We start from the raw sequence: 11,019 nt of genomic DNA, 5'->3' as shown, positions 1-11,019 counted from the left end.
TAAGTATATTATCGAATTTACATTAGACAGAACCACAGAACTAATTTTGCTTTCATACAAGTGAATTGACCTATAGAATCAGCGGGTGGCACTAGGCGACCCGTAGAGAGAAAATAACTAGATCACCAAAAATATTTTTTTTGTACGCTGGTTTTCCACACAATAAATAACAGTAGAACAGCTAATTGATCTATTTTTATAATGTATTTAGAGATTACGAATTACGATGACGTTTATCGTTGTATACACTGTACAATAATAGTATATATTATGACTGATGGCTAGACACTTTTATTTATTGGAGTACATAAAAGCAACGGGACAATATTTTCACCGGATGATAACTGCTAGACTCTCTCACAGCAATCGACTTATACTATTTTTACGAACAAGACTACACCAGAAGTTCAACGTCAGGAGGTATGACAATCCGCCGTAGACGGATTGCACTGTCGGACATCGATTTACATCATATGATGACTGATAGCTAGACTTATGACAAAAAAAACTGACTTTTTTTGTCATGGCTAGACATTCAACTAGGTACCATTTTCGCTAAATACCTACATTTCTTTATACCTATACAAAAAGAACCGGGCATGCAACGAGGGACGATATTACACCGGTTTGGGACTGATAGCTACTAAAAAATAGCTAGACACTCAATTACCATTTTTCGTATTTTGTATATAAAAAAAAAAAAGAACCAAGTATGCAACGAGAAACGGTATTAGATTGTCCATAAACTACATAAAGCATTAGAAGCTTGAGTTTATACAACAATTTGATTAGGTTTATTAGGTTATTTTAACTTAGGTAGGTACCTACTATTCATATATCGTCCACGAGGTTACGTGGGTTAGATTAATTACGATTAATTCAATTTTTCCCAATGATAACTGACATCTTAATTTGAATGCTCACGTGTTATTCGACTTAATACTTCTTATCCTACAGTACAACATTAGACTTTCAAAGTCAGAGGCGCAGGCGGATTGCACTGTCAGATATAGATTTACATGATGTGTTGACTGATAGCTAGATACTCAAGTACCATTTTTCGTATTTATTTATTCGACTTTAGTACTTTTCCTACTTTTTTAGTGTATGATTTCTTTTTTAGACACCCGATTACCATTTCCGACCGAATTCCAGATAAAACGATTTTCACCCGACCACCTCGAAGGCGGCTTCCACAAGCTCAGAAATCGAGGCACACCTACTATGTATTTAATATGGTAAGTTAGGTTAGGTAAAATACTGTAATAGGTACGGGGCTACAAACATTGGCAATAAATGCGGGGGGGCATGGCCCATGTTTTAAACGTTTTGTTTAGAATAAAAAATATACTTTCCCTGAAGTAAAAACAAAAGATTATTAGAAAAAGCTGTTCACAGCTTAAACACTTTATTAAACGATTTAAACAAAAAAAATATTGTAAAAACATCTTAATCTTAAAAACTATTTATTTTTTTTTTTAAACCCCGTTTTTAGATCAATAACTCAATTGACCAGATACCCTGGTTAGAATTACTTATTTCATGAAACTAATTAAAAATGAAATACAGAAGTCAGAATGTATAAATCAAAATAATTGTAATATAAAACATAATTAAATATGTTAAATTAAATTTTTTCGTTGGATTTTTAGGTGAAAAATAAAAATAGCATGTATAAAATAGGTTGGTCGAATAACTTTTTTGTACCTACAGTTATCTATTCATGAGACATCACATCAGCTTATTATATATAAAATGTATTGATTGATAATTCTAGAACCACTATATTAGAGTACATTTACCTATTATAAAATTTAAAGGTTTTCATGGGTATTGCCGGTACCTATTGGTAATTGTATTGGGCTATATATAATATATACAATAACCTATTATAGCATAGTGTCTACTAGTTAATCTTCATGAAATGATGTATAAAATAAAATGTAACAATATTTTAAAAATTAATAAAATAATTTCAACAAATAAGTGAACACTTTTAAGATTTCTCAGGTATTATTTTCCTTAACGACAAAGAGAAGGTTAAGTCCGGAAAGTTTAAAATTTTTGCTCTCAGGTGGCCTTGAAAATTTTAAAGTTACGAATGTTACAACGCTGATTTCGATATGAAGAAGAATATGTATATTGTTATTTTACTCCCATAAAATCACAGATATATAAAAAAAAATGTATTATGTACACTGTACAGTGTACACACACACCCATATTTATATGTATAAATAATTATTAAATATATCTGTAAATAAAATAGATTTATTTTCTATACCAGGAGTCGGCAATAGGCGGTTTATAGATGTTTAATCTATTTTTATGATGTATTTGGAGATTATGATGGCGTTCATAGTTTATTGTTGTCAATAATAATAGTCACAATAATACAACAATTATTTACTTATTTATTAGGTATATAATATAAGTTTGTTTTTTCTGGCCCTCGAAAATTTGTTTTCAAATTATTTGAACCACCATAAAATTTAATGGCCGACCCATGATCTATACTGATAACACAATGGTTTTTTTTTTATCATAATTATAGAAATTTTATTTTTTTAATTATGTTTTTTAATCACATTTCACGTGAATTCCCGGATAAAAACAATTACTTTGGTACTGATGACTTCAGACTTTGTGCAGTTGTACCACGGACTAAGATTAACCTAATCTTAGTCCGTGAGTTGTACTACAATAATACTATTTATTTTTTTATAGTTATCGGTTTATTCGATTTGTATCGCACATAGTCATAGGCTTATTCACTGTTAATAGGTCTGTGCACAGAATAGATAATAATATACGAAATTCTCTACCTTTGAATAATAATATGTTGCCGCTCTGATTGATAAGGATACGAAACGCGATCTGGACCACGACTGATAAAAATATAGGTATCTAATATCTATTATAGCACGGATAAAAAGAACTCCGTGGTATCTGGGTGCTTTGATAATGTCCGGAAAATTTAAAAAATACAAATCGGCCAAATTGGCCAATTGTCGTGTCGAATGTAATTAATTGATCGCTGCGTGTTGTCGGCTTATTTATCATACACGTCAATGTACTGCTCGCAGCCGCGACGGAAAAAACACTTGATTATTGCTGTTCATTGTTGGCAGGCATTGGTATTCCAGTATTCGAACTGGCACATCACACCTTGGTGATAATATGCTGTACGCGAATTGTGTTGCTGAGGAATAATGACCACAGCAAATCCAAAAGGCGATGATACACTCCGGATATCCGATTATAGACCTCTCATTACATGCAAGCTACTATATACTGTTATTTAGATTTACTAATGTTTTTCATTCTGACATTAACGGGTCGATGGGGGCATTGTAATTGTTTTAGATGCCGGTGACAAAGAGCTATTTGAAAATTTAAAACTTGTGCTCAGCCAGTCACTTAGCCAGGAACCGATCGAATGGAGGCGCCAGTACGGCAGACCCATGAAAATGGTCACCTTGTCCACAGACTTTGTCCCTTTTAACAAGGACACTGTGGCCGAACAAATAGGTACTCGCAATCTGGTTGGTCGTCCAATAATGCATACATTTTGGACTCAGTGTTTGGTGAGAAATTCTCATATTACATTATTACATTAAACAGTTTTTTTGAATAGTTTAAATTTAAACATTTCTCTTTTAAAATAAACACACTTACCTATATTTCATTAAACATTTATTAGACTACTGTTCATTTCATGTTTGTTTTTCTGTTTTAATCTATACTATTTTTTTTTTAATATTTTTAGGATATGGAAGTGTATAAATCGTTGTTAAGAGATGAAATTGATAAATGGATGAATGAAATGAACAAGCACAATATAATTGATTGGGTAATAATTGTAGTTGAAACTTATGATCTGAGAAAACATAATAAATTATTGCCTCGAACAACTGTCTTTGACAAGATCAAAAGTGATTTTGCTGAAAAAAAAGCAGATCGGTATGCTTTGAATTTATTCTTATTAATTATTATACAATACTAATTACAACATTTTATTTATATTTAGCTGTTTATCTGTAATAAATCCTCCCAAATCAGAAGTCCGATGTGGTAGCAGTGCATGGAGGGCATTAATTACCAATGTACGTCTATTAATTTTGTCTGCATTTGATAGGCTGTTTTTAAAATATGAAGATAATATAAGAAATTATAGAGAACAGAGAAATGATCCATCTTGGAGTTTTTGCAAATATTTTTTGTACCAAGTAATACACATTTTTACATACATCTAATATACAAAATTTACCTTTTATATATTACATTTAACTAGGAAGAATTGGCTTTTGCCTTGGAAATGCTTGGAATTCATGATGAAGCTTTAGTCCAATATGATGAATTAGATGCCATGTTCACCCAATTTATATTAAATTCTCAAGTTGGAAGTAAATATTTTTAATGTATAATAAACTTATGATTTCATTATTTATTGATGTTTATTTAAATTTTTAGATATTCCTCAATGGTTAACTGAATTTCAAGTTGTCTTAGAATGGTGGTCTGCTGTATTATTTATGGAAAATATAAGTCGTAAACAAAGAGAAGCTATTAAAATTAGAAAACTATCACTTCTTGAATTTAGATGCTATTTGTTTTCACGCCAAGCGTCCTTATTGATGGCTGCATCCAAGCCTTGGATTGTGTGTATTAATTTTTGTGTATAATTTATTATTATTTAAACTATATTATAATTGTTAATTACAGGTTGCAGAAAGGGCATTAATATTTCTTCATCAGGCAGTAAGTGACTTGAAAACATTGGAAATTGAATGTCCACAAGGTTCAGTAGCTTGTTGGGTTTTACAATGCTGCGCTCAAATTTTAGTAATTTGTCAATCTGTTAAAAAACCAGAACATTTAGAAGAGTGTTCTCATCATACAGCTCCACTTCTATATTATTCGTTAAAAAAGGTAAATATAAATGATAAATTATTTATTTCTAAGTTTTATTATTTACTTATCTTATACACTGTGTGTTAAGTTATATGAATTAGGAGACCTTTGTGGACTGCTCCCAGGAAATGTTCAAACTACTGAACAACTTCATACTGTACAAGTTTTATGTGGTGGAATGCAAAGTGGTCATGATTTAACCACAGCTACTGAATCTGTAGCAACTCTTAAAACAGCTTTATCATCTTCTGAAACATTTAGTAAACATTATTTGGTATGTTAAATATTATATAATGTAACATTTGTGTAATTAATAATAAAATTAATACCAATAACTAAAATTTTATTTATTTAGGATATAGCTGAATTAGCAATTAGCACTTATAAACATAACAAATTAATGAGATGTGCACATAGCTTAGTTGGTTTAGAACTAGCTAAATTTTACACATTGTCTGGAGATACAACAAAAAGAACAATGTTTTTAGTTAAAGCTCTGAAACTTTTTGAACAAGATAACTGGAAATTATTAATAGTACAAACAAATTTAGAATTAGTCAAATGTTTTAAAAAAATTGGCAATGTTGACCAGTATGTTTTTTTTTTTTTTTTTTGAATAATTTACTACCATTTTAGTTTTTTTTAATTAAGTTAAAATGTAAGTATTTCAATTAATGTATTTATTTTTAATTTTAGATTTGTAAAAACATGTTTACAATTAGCTTCTGCCCCTGAATGTAACCTTCAAATTAGACAAGATCATTTTGACCAGATGTTAAGCATGATTCAAGATTCAAGTATAGGTAAGATATTTTAGAATTCTAATTCTTAATAAATTTATTTGTTTATATAAAACCATATTGTAATTCTGTAACAATTATTTATTTTCTAAAAAGCAATGTTAATATTTTGAACAATTATTAGATTATTGTCTTAAAATTATCAAAGTTTGTGTAAACTTATCCAATTTATATTTTTATGTTTATTTAAAACATAATTTATTATTCAATTATCGAGCATATAGATTTATTGATATAATTTATGTCTTTTCTCTTAAAGTTTATTCTTTTTGAACTTAATGTTGGTAAGGTATTTCTTCTTAATGCTTTATTCAAAAATGTAAGCAATAAGCACATTACATTATCTCATTATATTATTCTAATTACATTTGCACAAAATTATGATAAATATGTCAATATTTTTGGAACATTTAATCCTAAAAAAAGTCTTATCATTCATAGACTTGTCACTCAACCGATAATTTAATATTCATCTGAAAAATAACTTTAGTATTTTAACTGTTAAATGAAATTTAATAGATACTCCATCTGTATTGAAGGATATAGACTATTTAAATTAATTGACAATTAAAAATGATTAACTATATTGATTGTGATGTTTTGAAGTATATATGGTTTTATAAATTATCAATTAAAGTGAATAAGTCAATGAATTATAAAATAACAATTACATTATACAAAACTAATTCAACTGAATTTGATCAATAATTATAGAGTGTATTTATCCAATGGACGATGTAATAGTGTTAGATCAAATAGATGTAAAATGCAACAATGAAGAAAGTAATTATCCATCAACGGTATCACTAAAATTTAAAAGCAATCTCCCTAAAACAGTTGTGTGTCCAAAAATTGCCATTTCTGTGGTAATTGGGTCTGCATTGAAAAAAATGAAAAATAAATTAAATTTAGTAAAAAATACCTATAGCTATGATATGAACAAAGGCAATATATTACCAATGACTTACAATCATAATTATCAACAAGATGGCCATTTTGCATCTACTGGTATAACTTGCTTAAATCAAAAATCATACTTGAGGTAATCAATTCTAATTATTTGATATTACTTTAACATACTATTAGTGTTATAAATATATTATTATTATATGTAGACGGCAAGATAGTCAAAGAAGAAAACCATCTATGAATTATAACAAAAATGAATTTCATGACATAATATCTGCAAATAATGTGGAGATTCAACCTGGAATGAATACTATTGACCTAACACTTAATGTAAATAATAAATATTCATATTTTTAAGTTATTATAAACTTTGAATTACTGATTTAGTTTAAAAATTGTTTAGTTATTTATTGCCATCTGATAGTTATTTCATAAGACTGTACACATTTTTATTCTAAAACTAAAAAAAAATGTTATTAATATTTTAGAATTCAAAAAATATAGAATCTGGAATTTACTTTTTGGACAAATTATCCGTAATACTACAACATCGTTTAGAATTGCTGACAAGTCTACCATGTGGTCTTATGTTTGCATTAAAAAATGTTAACTCAACTGCTCAGCTAATTTTGCCAAATAATAAATGCTTATTTGCTGGTATTGAAGAAATGTCTACATTGTCTCTTCAGTTTGGGACAAAATCAAAAAAAGTATTACATTTTTTACTAATTACCTGAATCAATAACAAAATTTTTATTTATTTTTATTTTAGATTGTTAAGAGAATTCGATTGCATTCCACGCCTGGTTTGACTTTTTGTTTGGAGGATAAAACAGAATTTTGTTCTGAAATGTATGTGAAATCTCCATTCTCTATGAATTCTAGTCATTCAGTATCTTTACCCATTAAATTATTCGCCCAGTTACCACCATTAAAAGATCATCCTAGAATAGTTCACCATAAGGTAATATTTTTAGATATATTTCAAAATTTGTTGATGATAACTATTAATATATTTTAGTTATGGGTAAAATGTGAAACTTCATCAGATGAAGAAGAAATGATTTGCGTTTCTATAGACTTTAATCTTCCGTTAACTGTAACTCATCGATTACACACTTGTCATTATCGTAAATTTGTTGGCATAAACATTGCTTGTCATACTGATTGGTCATTGGCTTTGATGATACCAGAAATAATCTGTGTTAGTCCTACTAATTCAGTTGTCGAATTAATCTCATTGAACCCAACATGTGACCCATTAACTGTAAGTATTCAATAAGTATCTAAAGTTATAGTGGATTTTTTTCTTTTTATTTGTTGGGTTAAACATTAGGGGTTTAAATTTAGGCAGAAGATTGCATGCAGTGGACTTGAAGAACCGTTCCTTTTTGGAGGTATTTACCTCTTTATAAATGCACCTTTTTTTCAGTTTATGCAACATACTATTTCTAGTGTTTTATTTTTTGACATTCATGCACAATATTATAATCTTGTATTGCTTATTAAATTCATGAAATGTGTTCAATTAAATATTTTTTTTTAGTTTCTAAAAAATGGTGAAACAATAGGCTATTTATGGGAAATAAATTTGTCAACAACAGATATCAAATCATTAGAAACATCAACTGAATTATTGAAATTAAATTTCCAAACAAAGTATTCATCTGCTGAACAGCCAGATTGTACTCAAGATTTAAACTTTGAGTTTACAATTAACAATTATAAAGTAAAAATTGAATATTATTTTTATAAACCACTTAACATTTATAAATTACAAGAATTAATTTAATTGAAACAGACACTACTATTAATTGAAAGTGGAGTTGAAATGGCTGGTAAAAGTGGAGAATTCTGTCGCATGAATACAGTGTGTACATACACCGCAAACTTTAAGAGATCTGAACATTCTGATTATCCAAACATTCCTTCAAATGAAATTTCATTTAAGTACGAAATAGTTGCAGATAAAACAATGTGGGCAGTTTGTGGCCGTGGATCTGGTATATTCAATAATATATGTTTTTACTTTTTAATTAAATTGTTTTAAGAGGATGCCATACCTGCATTTGTCTCTAGCCCACAAAAGTATATCATAAAACAAAGTATAATTAACTGTTCTCATTTATTTTTATAGTTATGTTTTTACCTTTGAATTTGTTAGTAGATTAATTATACATTATATAACAAAAGGAACTAACAAAATTAAATGAATATACTGCTGTACATAATTTTGCTTTAGTAAAAGCTTATAAAACTATGACTACTGAGATTATAAGCCAGGAATGAGGATATAGTGTCCTCTTAACAATCACTTAATTTATTATATTTATTTTTATACTTGGTATGTTTAATATAGCTTAAATAATCTTAATCATGTTCTTTGATTATTCATGTAGATGTTATTACATTTTTACCAAATTCAATAACACAGAGTGTTTCAGTCGAGGTAATGCCATTGATGAGTGGATATTTACCTATACCTACATTAAATGTTTTTCGTTACTTTCCATCCAATTCACGTCAAAACATTGGTAAGCTATCATCATTAATGTTTTTTATGATTCATTTCCATGGAATTTTATTACTGAATCATTTCTAATAAAATCTATTAAATGAAACCAATGTATTGATTTTTATGTTAATTTCTTAATTTTTATTTTACAGAATCTAAAATGGAACAATTTTCAACTGGTCAAGTATACGATGCAAGTAAAGGTGTTCAAACACATGTATTACCTCGGATAACAGCAGATACATCTTAAGTATAATAATTATTTTTATAGTATTGTTCAAAACATTTGATTGCTCATGTTATAATATATAATATTTTTAATATTAAAATTTCATATACATACAATATATTTATATTATTATTCTTGTTGCCATTGTTTAAAGTATTATATATATATTTATATATTATATTGTACAGGGTTTATAATACATTGTACTATATATTACATGTTATTTTATTTTCTAGATAATTGTCTATTTTTTTATTATTTATTCATTTTTATAAAATATATACATTATACAAATTATTATATTTAATTAAGAAAGTAAAAAAAAGCTTAATTTTTATTAAGTTGAGTAAGATCTGTATGTTTATTATAATAATTATCCAATCTGTTAATTTAACTTAAAAACGCATAAAACTAAATACAAATTTCAAACATTGTCATATTAATACATATTACATATTTGATATACATTACAACTAAGATTAGTAAAGACTGTGATCATAAAATATAAATAGTATTTGTGTTAAGCAGTACTTTCTTCAACTTTAGTCTGTAAAATATGTTGTATTAATAGACGCTTTTAAATTAGGAAAGTATGACCTATTCTTGAATTAGAAACTCATAAAATTTGCATTATTTTTTAATAATTCAATAAATAGGTGGGTTAAACAAAAATTATATTTTTGATACTTAACACCACAACAGAAAACGAAATGGAATAATTTGTCATCTGCGCCACACTTTTAACCTCAATTGTTGGAAATTACTAGTACTACTGATAAAATTACTAGTATTGCATCAACAATACGATAATATTGACACATGCCTAATTTAGGTTTATCTAATCTAAAAAAAAAATTATGTAGACTAAATACAAAAGAAAATTGATAGGAAATAGAAATTAATGATTGAAAATATAATTTGTTAATTTGAAAAAAAAAATTTTTTAGTTATTTTAAAGTGGCGCAAATTAAAACTTTCGAAGGTACAAGATGGTGCAGATTACATTTTGATCTTTCATTTAGTTTTATATGGCACAAATTACATATATATAAATATATATTTGTTTTTGGTGCAAATTTCATACACTCATATTTACTAATTATATATTATCTAGTTTTTTAGGCCATATTTTGGATACATACATTTAAAGTTATTTAAAAAAAAACCATAAATGTAATTTAAAATAAAATGTATTCAATTTCAAATATTTAAGATAATGAGATATATAACAACTTATTTATATTATACAATCTGTCTTAGTATGATTAACTGCTAATCGATTTTAATTTTAACACATTCATGATTCCTGCACAATAAACTATAAGTCGTAAGGGAATCCCGGAATAAAAATCCCCAGATAACATTATTGCTCACATAAAGACGATATTTTACATAAATATTTTTTACAAATAAGTATATTATACTATACAATAAAAATGTTTTTTTTTTAGGAAACAAAAAAATTAAATCAGATATTCTTGCCTCTTAATAATTTTGTAGTCATAATAATGTAGTAACATTTTTAAGTTTGGTAGAAAAGCTTAAAAAAATATTAATTAATATTACTACGAATGAAAACATTGATGATGTAAACCTACTCATTTTTTAACATGGTAGCATTTTATTATTCGAAATAACACATAAGTAGTCTA

General features: G+C 27.3%; 1 protein-coding gene across 3 annotated transcripts; it reads left to right on the top strand.

The window, feature by feature from the left end:
* The first annotated feature begins 2,921 nt into the window (after positions 1-2,921).
* Positions 2,922-9,704, top strand: LOC114129189 (trafficking protein particle complex subunit 10). 3 transcript variants are annotated; one of them, XM_050199406.1, is made up of 20 exons: positions 2,923-3,073; positions 3,132-3,279; positions 3,367-3,587; positions 3,770-3,963; positions 4,031-4,229; positions 4,295-4,406; positions 4,474-4,661; positions 4,726-4,932; positions 5,003-5,188; positions 5,270-5,505; positions 5,611-5,717; positions 6,429-6,756; positions 6,830-6,953; positions 7,112-7,333; positions 7,396-7,587; positions 7,645-7,890; positions 8,170-8,352; positions 8,425-8,626; positions 9,023-9,157; positions 9,291-9,704. In XM_050199406.1, exons 2-20 carry the CDS (start codon positions 3,213-3,215, stop codon positions 9,386-9,388), a joined length of 3,447 nt encoding a protein of 1,148 aa, XP_050055363.1. In that variant the 5' UTR covers positions 2,923-3,073; positions 3,132-3,212; the 3' UTR covers positions 9,389-9,704. The 3 variants fall into 3 exon arrangements, with proteins under 3 accessions (XP_027849645.2, XP_050055363.1, XP_027849644.2); XM_027993843.2 differs by having other exon boundaries at positions 2,923-3,279; XM_027993844.2 differs by lacking the exons at positions 8,425-8,626; positions 9,023-9,157; positions 9,291-9,704 and adding an exon at positions 7,974-8,020 and having other exon boundaries at positions 2,922-3,279; positions 8,170-8,305.
* The last annotated feature ends 1,315 nt before the right edge of the window (positions 9,705-11,019 follow it).

Source organism: Aphis gossypii, chromosome 2 (genome assembly GCF_020184175.1).
Source record: "Aphis gossypii isolate Hap1 chromosome 2, ASM2018417v2, whole genome shotgun sequence".
Lineage (NCBI taxonomy): Eukaryota > Metazoa > Arthropoda > Insecta > Hemiptera > Aphididae > Aphis > Aphis gossypii.
Note: the sequence above shows the minus strand (reverse complement) of the source record. Positions and strands in the feature narration are given on the sequence as shown.